This window comes from Gouania willdenowi, chromosome 3, assembly GCF_900634775.1.
Source record: "Gouania willdenowi chromosome 3, fGouWil2.1, whole genome shotgun sequence".
NCBI classification, from domain to species: Eukaryota; Metazoa; Chordata; class Actinopteri; order Blenniiformes; family Gobiesocidae; genus Gouania; species Gouania willdenowi.
The window spans coordinates 24,142,585-24,159,127 of NC_041046.1; the positions used below are offsets into that span (position 1 = coordinate 24,142,585).

The 16,543-nt window shown below is 35.9% G+C and overlaps 1 protein-coding gene across 1 annotated transcript; it reads right to left on the minus strand.

The window, feature by feature from the left end:
* Positions 1–560: 560 nt before the first annotated feature.
* Positions 561–15,938, minus strand: cstf3 (cleavage stimulation factor, 3' pre-RNA, subunit 3). Its single transcript, XM_028439092.1, has 20 exons — positions 15,722–15,938; positions 14,719–14,826; positions 14,452–14,547; positions 9,207–9,239; positions 8,375–8,472; positions 8,214–8,280; positions 6,474–6,508; positions 6,214–6,340; positions 6,030–6,107; positions 5,758–5,920; positions 4,667–4,776; positions 4,473–4,589; positions 4,166–4,384; positions 3,967–4,069; positions 3,193–3,262; positions 2,910–3,105; positions 2,669–2,819; positions 2,477–2,571; positions 2,342–2,402; positions 561–1,092 (listed from the first exon to the last, which is right to left on the minus strand). Exons 1-20 carry the CDS (start codon positions 15,746–15,748, stop codon positions 893–895), a joined length of 2,154 nt encoding a protein of 717 aa, XP_028294893.1. The 5' UTR covers positions 15,749–15,938; the 3' UTR covers positions 561–892.
* Positions 15,939–16,543: the final 605 nt, after the last annotated feature.

Below are 16,543 nucleotides of genomic sequence, written 5' to 3' on the forward strand. Positions count from 1 at the left end.
AAAACACTTTAAGGCAGCGGATACATTTCCAGCATAAATGCAAAACATGAAATAATTTGCTGTTTATTATAACTTTTTGTAAATATCAGTTCATTGTATAAACTGTTAAAATTAAAATATTAACATGTTTATTAAATTGATTAAAAAAAAATGCTGCAAGTGACTTACAGCAAGTTCTCCAATTAGTAAAATATTATGAAAATTATGATAATAATAAAGGTTATGTTTGACTTATTGACTAATTAATTCCTATGGTGAGGGGGAAGAAGTTTTAAACATATGTACATCAGAATTGTCTCTTGTTAATTAACTCAGTGACGTCATAGAGCATCATCTCTTGTGCCAGAAAATGTGAGTTCAAGTCTCAACTGATGAAAAATTCACATTATAATTTTTCATCTTCCTAAATGATAACTTGTGCACCATGGTCGACTGAGCCCTGGTTGGTAGAGGGGTCGTTTTCTGATTGAGAGGTTGTGGGTTCGATCTGTCACAAGTGATATCAAACATGAATATTAACATGGTTAATATAAGACAACAAGGATTAGAATCAAAAGAAGTCCATGTTTAGTGTTGTTTTCACTTTTATTGAAAGACATGTCCTTCAGTTATCTAAAAAACAAACAAACAAAAAGAAGTTGCTCCACTTTGCAACACAAGGCCAAAACTGAATAGTGCACCAATATCCATGATGGAATTTAAAATCTTTGTACAGTATAATGTTCAGTTTCAGGAATATAAAACTGGAGACAGAACCAAAAATCACAAAAACTCTTGGATGAGTCCAGGATTGGTGTGGGTGAGTGTCTTTAGGTCAGACTGTTTTCATGTAAAGATGCACATTAATCTTCTCCGTCCGTCTGATAAAATTACAATCTTGATGCTGCCGAGTTTATCGAATCCGTTTCTGCTGGCGTGCTCGGTAGATGTCGTGAATGGGTGGAGCTACAACTCCTTTGTCGTCCTCTTCGTCCGAGTCTGCGTTTGGCCGCTTCAGTGACTTGGCCAATGCGTGGTTCTCCAGGGGTCCGTTACCTTCCCCTCCAGCGTCCGCTTGTTTACCAGTGATGAGCTCTACAGCAGCATCGACGGCTGCAAGACAAAATACAAGAGGAACCGGTCAAACAGGAAGAGAAGGAAACTTAAGAAATTCATCACCACAAGGTGGAAGAAAGAAAGACATATGTTCTTTTGGGCCGTGACAGAACAAACAGGCAAGAACTCGGGGATTGAACACCGTTCACCAGGGGTGGAGCAGCGATTTCAAAAGTGAGGGTGTTCTAAGGATAGGGCAACCGTCGACTCCCACTTTAGTTTATTAAATCATTGACTAAAACTATGTTAAAGCTGTCATTTTGTAACTTCCTTTGTCCCTTTTTGGCCCCTTTTCCATTTTCCCCTGATAGTTTTTTTTTTTTTAAATCAGATTTTAACTTCCTTTTGTCAATAAATATAATTTTTTTCAAATTTTTGTCCATTTTTTAAGTTATTTTTGATATTTTTATTCAATTTTTGCCGATCTTTAACCATTTTTTTCTGCCACCTTCCATCCTAATAAGCTACCCTTTACCCAATAACATTCTTTTCTTTTTTCCCCACATTTTCCCTCTTTGTTCCACATTTTTGCCTTTTTTCACTGTTTGCCACATTTTGCTGATGTAAGCTACCTTTTGCTATTACATACCACCCGTTTCCTCTTTTTTTTGCTACTCTTGACTGCTTTTGGCCAATTTTAGTCACTTTTCCTCTTTTCTTGCCACATTTATGCCACTTTGGGACCATTTATTGCCACTTTACTCAACGCTGTGAACTCTGTTTACTTTCTCGGAATGGTGGCTTTGTCAAATGTCTGACTGTGATTGGCTTGATCACCATTCAATCAATCTAACTGGACTGATATGTTTTCAATAATTGCCTCTGTAAAAAGAGAGGGGAATTAATTTTTGTTTATGTGAAAGTGCGGGTGTCGCATGCCCCACAGGTGAGACGCGCCTGCCTTTCACCAGCAGAGGCACAGACACGCCCACTACCTGAGCTTTGAGGGAAGGAGGAAATAATGATTGAGTTCTTGCTGTTCATACAACAACGCTCAAAACTGAAAAGGTTGAATATTTGTTGTGCCCAGGTGTGTTAAAGACAAAGACAAAGAATAGTTTCTGTGTTGTCTGTAAGAGTTCAACTAGTGAAACTAATGAAGCAAAGCGTGTCTTTAATATCATCACTACTTTTGCTTTAATATGAACGGCAAATTAAAAACAGAGTTTAAATTACTAATGTGCATTTTTTAAAGTTTTTTTTTATAGAAGGAAACAAGCCTTCAATAAAGACCAGAGAAACCTACTTTCAGGAAGTGTGCATCTCCTGAAAGTCTCTATGAGCTCCTCCACTTGTACAAACGGACCCTGCATAGAAAAACAATCAAAGAGTTTACATACATCCACAAATGGAGGAGAAAAAAAAAACTGCTCTTCCTTACATTGAAGCATGTAGGTGGAGGCAGCAGTTTCATTAGCACAACAGCAGCTGGAGGGACTGGGAAAACTCCACCAGGGACTGGGTGTAGACCTGGAGCTGTGAGCAGGAAACAGGAGAGGCTACATGAAAAACTCATCTTTTTCATGTGTTTAAAAGAACGGGCTCTGACACGTGAGGGCCTGTGATGACGTACGAGCAAGGTGTCGTGGCTGGAAGGGGATCATCTGATTGGTGTCTGGTTTGGGATACTCAGGTTTACGGTCCCCTTCGTCCTTTAATGTTGGCACCAAGGGTGCCACCACAGCCTCAGGAAGATGTGCAGCTAGCTTAACACGGGAAGCATCCTACACAGAAAGCACAGCAATAAAAACCATGTCATATAAGCAGTACCCGGCATCTCCAAAAAGAAGCCCACTGATTGGACAAATGCACACCTTGTATCCGAGGGCCTTAAGTTCACTAGCAGAGCAAGGGTAGAGGTCCATGAACTTGTATCTGTCTACAAGCAACGCCGTTTCCTTGCCTTCATATTCCTCCTTGAAAGCGGTGAAACGTCTGCGTTCTACTTTTAGAATACTGGCTAGGTCTCCGATGTTACTCTCGAAGGCCAGAAACCGAGCCCAGACCTCCCTGGGGAGCACAAGAGTCAATATCCTCAAAGATCAATGGTGACAGCACAGGTGATCACAGTCAGTCCTAAAGGACAAATGAAATTACCCAGACTTCTCTGGTGACAGGCTTCCTGAGGTCAGCACACGTTCAAACAACACTCTGGTGTTGTTGTCCTCTATGGAGAGAAAACACACATGTAAACACACAGGTTTGCATGTCGAGTGTCTGCTAGGGCTGGGCGATATGTAGAGATTCAAGATATATCGAGTTTTCTATTTTGACAATATAGAAAATTTAATTATTGCATATATATATATATATATATATATATATATATATATATTGTTTATGGCTTATTTTGTTTTAAAATACTTCTTTAAGGAGTCGCTGCTTCCGCTACTTCTCACAACAGCAAAATAATTTAATTCCACTTTAAATTACCCTTAGGGAATCAATGTTTGACACAAAGGGATGTGTTAGGGGTGTTTTTCCCCAGATGAAAACGCATGTAAAATTAGGCAAGACCTGCATTTGCAAGGCAAATCCCAGTACCTGACTATGTGTCAAAGTGTCCTTGGGCAAGACACTGAACCCTAAGTTGCTCCCAGTGGTCGACTAGCGCCTTGCATGGCAGTCCTGTCCCACTGGTGTGTGAATGTGAGAGTGATTGGGTGAATGAGCTGATATGTAAAGCGCTTTGGGACTGCTTCAGTGTGGTGATAAAGCGCTATAAAAAATCAAGTCCATTTACCATTTATATCGTATATCGCCATTTTGACGACAAAAAAAAAAATTGAGATATGAGTTTTGGTCCATATCGCCAAGCCCTAGTGTCTGCCAATGGGAAAGCTGTTTGAATAAAATAATACAATGACTCACCATTGAGGTGTGAGAGGTAATCAATGTAAGCAAGTATGTACTCTGGAATGTCACCATATTTCTTTAAACCCAGCTCAAAGATCTTGAAGGCAACAGCTTTATCCTGGCAGAGGGAGACAGGGAACAAACAGATTTAAGATTACATCCTCTGTATATTGTGTTTGCATATGTTTTATTAGATAAATCTGTTTGTCCAAACCTTGCTGCAGTAGTATTCCATCAGAGCTGCGGTCACATACACGTGGTGACGTGTGCGCAGATCCTCCCGGGCCTTTTTGAAAATGATGCGGCCTGATTTGATGCCCTCCGCCCTCCTGGCAAACTTCATGTACTGAATGTAAACCAGCGTGGGGTCAATGTCCTCCACGGCCAGCAGTTTATTGTAGATGCTGTGGACTTTCTCGTGCTTCATGCGGCTCTGTGGGATCCAACAGAAAAAAAGGATGAGCACTGTGCTTCCAGCGCCCTCTGCTGTCAGCCTGACATCATCACTATCTCACGTTCACCTCTTCATAGTCAGCAAAGGAGAAGTACAGCAGCATGTTCTTCTTTAACAAAGTCCCAATGGCACGCTCGTAGATATTCGCTGCCTCGTCGCTGAACAGCTTGGAATTATTCATGTCCTTAAAGAGCGAAGAAAACACGTGAAGAATCGTGGGAACAATTTTACATCTCAAAACAATCCACTTTTATTTCTTACCCCTTTCTCTGCCAGCAGTTTGCTGGACTGCTCCAGATATTGTGCTGCTTCGTACCAGATGTCAGGATGGTGGCCCAGCACCAGCAGGCACTGCTCATAGGCAAACATCACTGCACACACACAACACAACCATCACACAGTGAGTTCACCTCAACCAGGAGCTCTCAAAGTCACAGACTAAGGAAATTATATCAGAGAAAATCTAATATTTTCAAAGGAAGAATAGAACTTCATTTGTCATTGTAACAAGTACAACAAATTTGCAAAAGCCCTTCAGTCACTGCAAATAACAAGTATTATTAATAGAATAAATAAGAAACTAAAATAATAGTGCAAAAAAATTAAATTGAATCAGGGTGAGTGCAAAAATTGCCATAAAAAAATTAAATAAAAGATATTTACAACAGTGAGGTAGATTGTTTTTGCTGAGGGACACGAGGTGGCTCGTTTTGTTTCAGAAACACATGAACATTTCAAGCAGTGTTCTTTAGTCTTCAAACTAAACTCTATTTAGTTTTAGGTCATTAAGACTTTTTTTTCAAGTTTCACAACTCAATGAAAAATGCTGTCAATTAAAGACTCTCCAGATTTAATTTTAAATTGTCTTGATATTATAATGTGACAAAATCGAGATTACGAGAACAATAAATAACACCATTAGTCAACTAAGTTATACTGCTTTTAACCCACTATAGAGACTTAATAAATACACTATTGTCTCAAACTGCTGTTTACACAAGGAACCCATATTGCTGCACATTAAAATAAAGGTTTAATATATTTTATATTTTCTGGCTGTGGTAGTTCTGCGTACATGTAATGTAGTGTGCTTTGTGATTGAATGATATAAACTCGTTTTATTTGTGCAATTCAAAGTTTTATCAAAGCTGTCTGGAGCAGTGTAAAGTACACTGACCTTCTTTAACACCCTATGATTCATAATGTCTCTCAGGGAAAAGCGATGCCCTCTTGTGGCTAAAATCTAAAAATAAACATTACCTTTTTTTTTATTCCACTAATTTGCCTTTTAAAATGGCCTTTCAGAAAAATCCCAGAGGAGTATAAACTAACGTGGGGTTCCAAATGATCACCTCTCTTTGTGATGAGGGTCTGGTCTTCTGTGCGCAGAGGGTTGCTTTTCTCCCACTGGATGTATTTCTTCCACATTTCCACCTGCTGGGCCTCCTGGGGCAAGTTCTGAGGAGGAACCGACGGAGCATTGCGATCCAGCCCCTTCATCACAGTCTCATATTCCTGAATTACACAAACACCACCAGTGTATGTTCACTTACACAATACACATTCATTGACACATCCACAAAAACACCAGAAAACATAACTGACGCAGCCTCCATTGTCTCACCTTGGCCACCCTCCTGGCGTTCATGTAGTCTCTGCTTCGATCTTCAATCATCTTTTTGGCCAAATGCACATTAATTCCCTGTTAAAGGAACAGAAATGTCAATAAGGGACTGCACAGTTTTCATTCATATTTAACATTTTTTTTTTTTGAACATTAACTCTTTTTTTTTCGGCGTATCACTCACCTCCTCATATTTGCTGTAATCTCTCCAGAGCTGTTCAATGTTGATCATAGGGTTGACACAACCTCTCTGGTACACCCTGCGGACCGCAGTGATTCTCTGATTCTCAGCATACGAGCCCACAGCCTCACTGATAAAACAAAAGCAATGCTTATTATTAGCAACAAATGACATGAATATGGAAACATGGGAGTCAAAATGTAAAAAACCAAAATGAAAAAAATTGTCATGGTAAAAGGTTTATAAAGACATGCACTACTCACACTCCTTTAAGGAAGTTGATGTAATCCACCCAGATCTGAAAGAAAAACAGCAGTTAATTAGAAGTGAACAGAAATATGTTCGTGACTGTTTTTAATTGGATTTATTGAGGTTATTTTAAAGGGTCTTCTTATTTATGTATTTAGTTTATTCAATTAAAGAATATTCAGTAACACTTTATATTAGGGAACACCTATAGACCATTATTTAGTTGCTTATTAGCATTAGTAACATATTGGCTCTAAATTAGTCAATAAGTACTTATTAGTGCCTTAGTCTCGCAGTACAAACAGGGTTAGGGTTAACGTTAACAGTAACATATTGAGATTGTAATTATAAACCACTTCCTTACTTACTACTAATAAGTAATAATTCTGAGGCCATTGAGGGAAAACTCTTAGTTAATGGCTTATTGGTTGTATAATAAGGCCATGCAGAATAAGGCATTAAGTACTTAATAATGACTAATTAAGAGTCAATATGTTACTAATTAGCATGCTAATAAGCAACTAATTAAAGTATGTTCTTATGTTTAAGGTTGATCCATTGGTTGTTAATAAATGTGTAATGTTGCTGACACTTGTTCTCTGTCTAGGTCAGTGGCTCTGAAATGTGTTCCCACTTTGTCCTATTTCTGAATCCACTTACCCCTAAGTTCGACTATGACATTTTGGGCAGAATACTAGGAAAAAAAACAACTATAGAGCATAATGATGGATTAATGAGTGAATAGAATTATTTTTATTATTTACGGCCCTCAAGATAATTTTTTATCATTTTTAACTTAAAATGAACATAAAACCCCATATTTTTTAATACTTTCATTTGTTAAATATCCACTTTCTCTCAAGTACCCCCTGTAGTGCCATCGCGTACCACTAGGAGTACACGTACCCCGCTTTGAGAAACTTCTCAAAGCAATTCTAAGGATCCCCTCTACAAAATAGGTAATAAAAGTATTTGGGATGTCACAATTCAACTTATTCATTTCTGATATGATACCGATATTGCAGCTTTGCGTATCAGCCGATACCGATATTGATCCGATATCAGCATGAATCATACACTTGTTTTTTTTCTTAAATAAAAAAAATAAATTATTTATTTTGTAGTGTGGAATGTTAGAAAAGGCTTGATCAAGTGATGTGACTAACAGAAAACAACAGTCAGCAATAGTAGGTATGAGAAAAACTGACCCATTTATTATGAACCAATTGGTTACATACATTTTAACCTTCAAGATAATATCTACAGTATTCTACAACTGAATAAAATACATAAAAAATGAATTGGGGAAAAAAAAAATTGGAAATTGGAAATTTGAATTCGATATTCGTTTTCAGGCTGATATCGGACCGATATCTGATATTGGATCGGGACACCTCTAAAAAGTATGTATAATTCATGCTGACATTGAATCAAACCGATATGGGTATTGAGTCTATCGACTAATACACTATAGGCTGCAATACTGGCATCATATCAGAAGTGAAAAAATTGCATCAGACACCCCTAATTTTATTCAGCTAAATCTGTTGAGAACTTATCGACAGAATTCATTTCTACTTATTTTGTCAAACTAGTACTGGAATGTCTTACCTCCTACAGAGAATACTCTATTCTATATCGTCATCTAGCTATTATTTTTGGGACAAATCATGCAAAGTAGCCAGTTTTAATGAGGAAAGTCGACAAAAACCATTAGTCACTGAAAAGCATAAAATAATTTCACATCTGTGTACCTGATACGACATAATTTCCATGCCAATCTTATCCAGGGCAAAATCGTAAGCCTGTGCCATCTTCTCTCTGAGATAACAAACATATGCATAAACATTAAGGTTACTGCATGCATGTGTAGCAGAGATTAGAACAATGATGGAGTCGCAGCAGCGTGTCTCACTTGTATGTGGGAAGTTTCCCTTTGGTCTCTCGAACATAGGAGAGGTAACATTTCCACAAGTCGATGTGCAACACTTTCATAAGACACCTCTGAAACAACTGCAAGGGTAAAAACATTATTAGAGGACAAAGATGAGTTTGATGCTTTCATGTACTCCACACAGCTGTGGCAAAAACAAGTTTGTCTCCATAGAGGTGTATCCTTTATGGAAGGATTAGCAGCTGAGCTGTGGAGAAAGGGAAACCTGTTTGCATGTCAGCCTTATGTCAGATTTTGATGCCAACATATCATTGTGCAAAAACATTCAATGCAACAAATAATAAATGTGCCTAAATACAACCTACTAAATTGTATGACTTAGGAACTCTTTACCGAAGAGAATTCAAAGTGTTCAAATGAGATGTAAAATAATGTAGATATTGTTCAAAAACCATAATTATTGCAATAAAACAGTAATGCAAAAACACAACACACTAGAAGATATTTACAGCACATCGATTTATTATAAATTTTATGTGCCAAACAAAAGAATTGTCTATGGATACAAAAGGTCACATATTTTTCAAACAAAAAAGCAAGTCATTTAAAAACTGTTGGTGATGAAATTTCAAACAACTTTCTGATACAGAAAACACAATAGATCCTGCTTTTTAACTGTTCAATGAAATGTATTACAACATGCCTTTATAACATGATTTTTACATATCTATTACAACTAAAACAATCACTTTCACAATTTGATTTTGAAACCATTTGTAAAAAAATGACTGAAAAACTTGACAATCTTCCATATTGGACAGTGCGAGACCATCCGAGTGTGACGGACACTTACCTTTTCTACCTTGTCATAGTTTTTAGCCTTGATCTGTAAACAAGAGTGTGAATGTTGTGTTAATTCAGATGTTTGCTGTAATTACACAGATTAAAGGAAAAATGCACACGACACATGCAAATGCAACACACATACTGACACCCACACTTACAAAGTAACCTCAAGATCAACAAAGTGAAATTCACACAAGAATGACAAAAAAACCCATTTTTGAATCGGGGTTTATTCTGTTTTTGCACCCCATAACACAGTGGAGCTTCAGAAACTGCTGCAGGAAGAATAAACAGGAAAATGTTTAAGAGAATTTAGAAAAACATGTATCTTGAAAAAAATGATGGGTATTTATAATTTAAAGAAAACATACTTCCCCCTAACACTGGTGTATGCTGACCCGTATCTTCTGTTTAAAAAGTTCAAGCAACAGATTTACAACACTATCCTGGTTGGTAATTTTCTGGTATTAATGCTATAAAACCTGTGTTTTAGGAATTGATATTCCCTTTGTTGTTTTCTCATGAATTGTTCCATTAAAAGAAAAAACAACTGCAGAAAAATAAGAGGTAGACCCAACATGCGTTAACACATTTTAAGAATGAAAATTACATTTGTTTAAAAAGTAGTCGAATTATTGTTTTATTTTTTTAAATGCAAGTTCAGAAATAATGTAAAATATATTGAAAATCTCTGGAAAAATGCACAATATATCAAGCAAATAAAAAAAACGTTTTATAAAGAAATTTAGTGAGATATACTATATATTGATTTTAAAGCCTGTTTATGTTTAAATATCTTTCAAAGGTCTGTGATACAACATTAATACAATTATAGGAACACAGCACTTCTCAATAATAAACACACTAACCATGTGATTTAAAACAATACACATTTTTATTGTATTAAGGTCTGTAAATATGATAGACTGCCTAAAAAAAAGTTCAAGGCAACTTGTTGACCTTCAAGGTTGATTCTTTTCTAACTCGTCTTTGTGGTGGACTGGCAACATTTGCAGTGTACCCTACATTACATCCTGATTAAAATAAATTATGAAAGCATTGATCAAAAACAGGTTTTATCCTAAATGTTCCCTCTTACTTTACTATTTTAATTCATCCAGCCCTTCTATGGTGACAACAGTCTCAAACTGAGTGTAGAGGGAATTAATGATTCCAAGCTTTTATAGTAAAGACTAACATAGGTGGATGGTTCAGTCACTGGTTAGTAACTTTGGCAACTAATTCAATGTCAAATCAGAAAAACAATCAAAGCAACTCAAAAAGTACAAAACAGCTAGTTCGCTGGAAATCTCCAAGAATTTTAAATCAGACAATAGAGACAGAAAAAATATGGCATATATCTAAATAAGAGAAAGGCTTCCTGTAAAAATCAAGACAAAAAAAAAAAATAGCTATGAAGATCACAGACACTGAATGCCATTAAAATGAAGTTACTTGAACGAGATTTTGAATATAAATGCCGCCTGGTTATTATCAAAGATTAAAAAAAGAATGACAAGAGTCTGCTATTTAAAAACCCCTAAATCTTTAAAAAAAAGTGAGACACCAAATGTATAAGTTGATTAGTCTTAAAGCTTGGGGCATCAGGCAGGAAAAAATGTCCACTGAAAACTTGTCATTTCCACTGTAAAGCATTGGGGTGGGGGTATTATGCAATGGAGGTCCATTTAATCTAAACGGAATTTATGCAGCTAAATATAAATTAATCTTTCCAAACATCAAAATCACAGCGGACACATTGAGTCTGCATAAAAGCTCATACTATGTATCCCAAACAGTAGTGGTTTGAATAAACTAGAGTGGCCAAATCCATGCGCTGCAAAGCTTCACTGAAGAGGATTTGTGTCTGGACTTGACAAAAGTTATTCACCTTCATCCTACGCGCAACTAAAGAGATTCCAGCCAGTTCTGTACAGCATGGGTTGCAGCATCTACATTTGGCAAAACCTCATCAACTCAGTGCAAGAAGTGATGCAGTACAAGTGTGTATAATCTCATATAAACAAACGTACTCAAACACATTGTCCATACATTTTTAAAGTTTTATTTATCAAACAATTATTCAAGTTTTGTAATGCCTTGTCAAACTGCAAATACCAATAATCTAGCAGTACATACAGAAGCTGAATACACAGATAAAGCACTTGCTCCTCTGCTTTAGATAAATCCTAGGTGTATAATGCTTGAAAAATTAACATTAACACTTAACTGTAAAGCAACTGTCACTTTAATATGGTAAGATGAGGCTACGAGGTCATCTTGGTAATTTTGGAGCACTTTGCACACCAACAAACATTCTTTGAACAATTGTCCATAACTAACATTCACAGCAGTTAAAGTTGAACAAAAACTCTGGAGCAAATTATCCAATTAGTTTTGGGACAATCAGTCAACATGAGCTAAGGTCCTACAATATAAGCCACCCATTTACTCGGTAGAGATCCACATTTAGCAACACTTGAGTTAGGATGCACTTCAGAGAAATATATGCAGCACCAGTCCATTTGTCTGTAATTCAGCAGAAACCATATAGTTCCCAAGTTAGAAATAGTACCATATATAGCAGCAACGCAACACTGTGTATGCACAATCCCAAAGGGTATTCGGTGAATTTTTGGCAACACTGTTGACACTTCAACCCCTCGAATCTAAGAATTTTCCTTAAGCACTAGGGAAAATCTCAAACAAAGCTGCATTTCAGAAAATTGGCTTTAAAAGCTAGTTTCTATGGCCACCTGTTGGTGAGGCTGGGGGTTAGGGTTGCATATCTAAATGTCATCAGCATGTGACAAGACATGCGGGCCAAACTCTTCCACATACTAAATTCATCGGGTGATTGCAAACCTGCCTGACCTGCAACATTTACATGTTTATGGAAATGAGAGAGCATTAGGATAAAGAGCAACTCATGTTCAAAATACAAAGGCCTTTGCACACCAAAAGAAATACCATTTTATCTGTAATGCATCATCAACACTGACAGGAAAACAAAAAGGACCAACAGCATTTTACAACAATTGTTGCATTTTAATAAGATACAATCACTGTGTAGGACTGGTTATTATCAACATACTTACCATGAAAAAATATGTTTATCACTCTGTATTAAAAGCTTAATGGCATGTTTGCAAAACACATTAAAGGTAAGCAATATGCTGTTATAGATTTTTTTTTTAAATGAACATTTGAAATATCTCCTGATATTTTATCTCATAAATCCTATTCAATCCTATCCTATTGTAGGTGCGGAGACCTTTAGAGTCCCATGTGTTTAAAGGTTAGTAGGTACATGGCATTTACCTAAAAATTTACATTCAGGGAAAACATCAACATTTAACAAAAAATGAATAAATTATGTGAAGAATCTGATGTAAATAACAAAAATAGTGTTATTTGTACAGCACTATCTTGTCCCCAAATAAATGTGTGAGCACATCAAACATGTATGTGGTGACATGAATTTCTAATAGTAGAATTAATTCTATTTAAATTCATATTCTATAGCTTTAACTGAGCTACCTTATGATATGAATATAAGGACAAGTTAAGAAAAAAATAGATTTACAAAATACAATGTAGACACTAATCAGCAGCCGTGTGGATGCATGAGAGCCAAGTAGACAAATGTTTATTTTTCATAATTACATTAACAATTTGGTTAATAAAAACTTTCAAATAGTCATTAAAGATAATTGCTAACAATAGGTAAATAAGGTATATGGTGGGGGTGGGCAGGGGATTTAAGTAGCCTACAATACATAAACCAGATTAAAACTGGTCTGGAAAAAAGATTAGCGACACTGACTAAAAGGCATGTATATAAAAATATTAAATTACAAACCAATACGTAAAAAAACAAAAAAAAAAAAAAAAGTCAGGCTTTGCCAATTCAAACTCTGAATATATACTGGTGCAGTATTCAAAAGTCTAGGGGGTAGGGGTGTCCCGATCCGATATCAGCCTGAAAACAAATATCAGATTCAAACTTCCAATTTTTTTTTTTTTTTTTATTCATTTTTTATTTATTTTATTCAATTGTAGAATACTGTAGATAAGATGTTGAAGGTAAAAATGTATGTAACCAATTTGGCTAATAATCAATGGGTCAGTTTTTTTCATACCTACTGTTGTTGACTATTGTTCTCTGAGTAACATCTCTTGAGCAAGCCTTTTCTAACATTCTACACTACAAAATAAGTAATTATTTATTTAAAAAATAAAAAAGGTAATAAAAGTATGTATGATTCACGTTAATATCGGATCAATATTGGTATCGGCCGATACGCAAGGCTGCAATATCGGAAATGAAAAAGTTGTATCGGGACATCCCCACTAGGGGGTAATGCTGAGAGCAATTCCTTAAATAGATAAAGCTGAAATACATGCTTTGGACCACATGACTGAGGTAGTTTCACAATAAAGAGAAAACCATAAAAAGGCTGACTGTCTATGTTAAATCTACATTAAATATTTGAAATAACAAAAGCATTATCAGGGGGGGAAGAATAAAAAAAACACTGAGCTATATACTAGAAAACTCTGAAGCTTGATTTCATTGTTTTGGTGAATTTGTAGAAGGCGGAATAAGTAAACATATGTATAATGAAGAGGCCATAACTCTACAAACATCTATGAACAAGAAAGAGAGAGGGGGGAGGAGAAAGGGCCACACAAATAAAATCTGTTTATATTACTCAAAAGAAATGACACAGGAGGCAATAAATGACACGACAAGTGAATAAAAGGCTAATGCACTCCAATACCATTAAAATAGTTTTAATACTGTTGCAGACCAAACATGCAACAAATGCATTTAACCCCACTTTAAAGATGGTGCAGAGAATACCAATGTGTGTGGTTTCTAAACCCCTGAAATCATTGGAGGTATTTAGAGAGAAAACTTTTAGGGTTGATTCTCCTCATGAGTTTAAAGGCACAACTCTTAATAGTAAAAGAAAGTGCTTAATATTTGTTTGGGAATTACAGTAGACTTCTAGATCACCGTTTCAAATATCAAAAGGCCTTTTCTTGGCTGTTGGCAAAAAAACAAAATAAATGATAAACATTAAAAGCAGTTAAAGTTTGTACCAGACTCAAGAATTGAGACTTTAAATGTCAGAGGAGAGAATATTTTGGTTGTGTGAAAATCACATTGTTGATCATGTTAGGAAAAAAAAACATCCCGACCATGCATACTAGAAGAAAAAATAAATATAAAGTGTAATAATAACCTCTGCTTCAATGAATAGTTTCCAGAATCTACCAGAGCTTGGGAACTGTGCAACAAGCCGCTCATAAGTCTTCCTGGCTTTATCAATGGGTTGGTTCTGAAGAAGGATAATCCATTAACATTCCATCATAATAATAAACACATATCTAAGCAATCATGTTAATCATGTGAAAAGGTGTAATGTTTAGTATTTATCTGCACTGTAACCCGCCCACCCTCGTTCCCAGATTAACCTTAACCCCAGGAATACAACTCTGTGTCACTAAACCTGTGCTTCGCGAATCAGAATGCTCCAAGCGTCAAGGTCATAGGAGTTTTCTTCCAACTTCTTCTCTGCTTTCTTCACCTTCTCAGGTATATACTCTGCTGCTGCCGCCTGTGAGACAATGCATAGACATAATACAATCAGTAACGCCCAGGAAACGCATGCAACTCAATAGGATACAGGACTAAAGGAACAAGTGGAAATACATTAAACAGGCAGTAGTGGCCCCTGTAAGGTTGGTTAAACACAGAAGTCATTATAGGTCATAATTAATTATCGGCCGTGGCTATGGATGTGTCAAACTTATCCATAGACTGCCACTCTACGCATATGCAACGTCCCTCATTGGCCAGTTTAGGTCACGTGATAGGTGGACCACGAGACTTAAAGTTCCGTCAGTAGTATTTTAGCTCATATTTATTTTTAGCTACACAGTTTACCCTTTTATTTTAGCCTTTTCCCTAACCCAGAAAATACCCTATTTTTTTTTTTTTTGTTGTCGGATATGTATTTAAATAATAAAAGAAAAAAACATATGAAAAAAGTTGAATTCGAACCAGTCTTGGGGGCTATGGCTACGTTTAATGTATCGCTAGACACTTTCTTCATTATCAATAGTGGTGGGAACACTTCTTGAAGATAATCTCAGCGCTGTCACAAATTATTAGCATATAACTTAGAATCGATTACTTTTTTCCCCACCAACAATGCTTCATTGTTGGTAGGAAGCAAATGTTATGATATTTAGACATTGCAAACTAGTAAACGGCCTGTTTTGTAGCAGTGCCAACCGTACCCAATATGGCGTATACTGAGAACTGACCTCAAAATAACGTCCAACATCAACTCACACTACAGAACCCTGGCAACATTAGCCTAGCAACAATATTAATTTGTCATTTGAAACGTTTAAACTACAATAAGAAACAAAAGCGTTTTGTCGAATACGACGTAAAACACGTTCACGTCGCAGTTAGCTGTAGCAGCACAGCATGCATGTAGCTACCTGATCGGCTGCTCCTTCCGTCGACATTTCTGCAGGACAAACCGGGGTTACAAATGTTACACCAGATAAATTACCACTCAAACAGTGATGTGATTGTGTTTAAAATCTCAAAAAACCGTGCATAACGCCTCACGAGATGATTCACATAGCACGCTAGCTACAAAATGCTTTCAAAAGGCTCGCCGCTAACTTAAAATGGCGTCAAGCCTCACTTCCGCTCAGCATCAACAATAGCATGTACGGGACGGCCTTTCAAAACAAAACAATATGAATACGAATACATAGTTATATATATATATATATATATATATATATATATATATATATATATATATGTGTACATTTCTTTATAATGAATACATATTATATATGTTCGAATATTGTGTCTGGCGTCAACCGATTTTTATGAAAACTGCTTTTATGATTTATTTATTTTCTTTTTATTATTATTATTATTATTATTATTATTATTATTATTATTATTATTATTATTATTTTTTACAAATGCATTTTGAACTTAGACCATTTAGCTGTCAACCCTTCTTTTAATCCGACAGTTACAAACAACACAGTTTGATCAAGAAATGAAAACGTCCTTTACATACCATAATATTATTAAAATGTTTTGAAAACTAAGTAAAATAACTCAAAAGGATTGGATAATTTATAATTTAACTAAGTTATATACTTTACTGAATGTAAAAAGATACAACAGGCTGTATATGTTTGATACTATACTTTCTCTCTAATACTGTATCATCATTGGTTTATAATAGAGCCATTTAATATGTTATAAAAAGTTGAGTTTTTGAATGCTAATTT

Coding starts and splice junctions, on each gene's coding strand:
- cstf3 (XM_028439092.1), bottom strand. CDS start 15,748: ATGTCGACGGAAGGAGCAGCCGATCAG. Junction 4,385..4,472: donor CCTTTGCTGACTATGAAGAG/GTGAACGTGAGA, acceptor TGGATCCCACAG/AGCCGCATGAAGCACGAGAA. Junction 3,106..3,192: donor CTGTCACCAGAGAAGTCTGG/GTAATTTCATTT, acceptor TGTGCTCCCCAG/GGAGGTCTGGGCTCGGTTTC.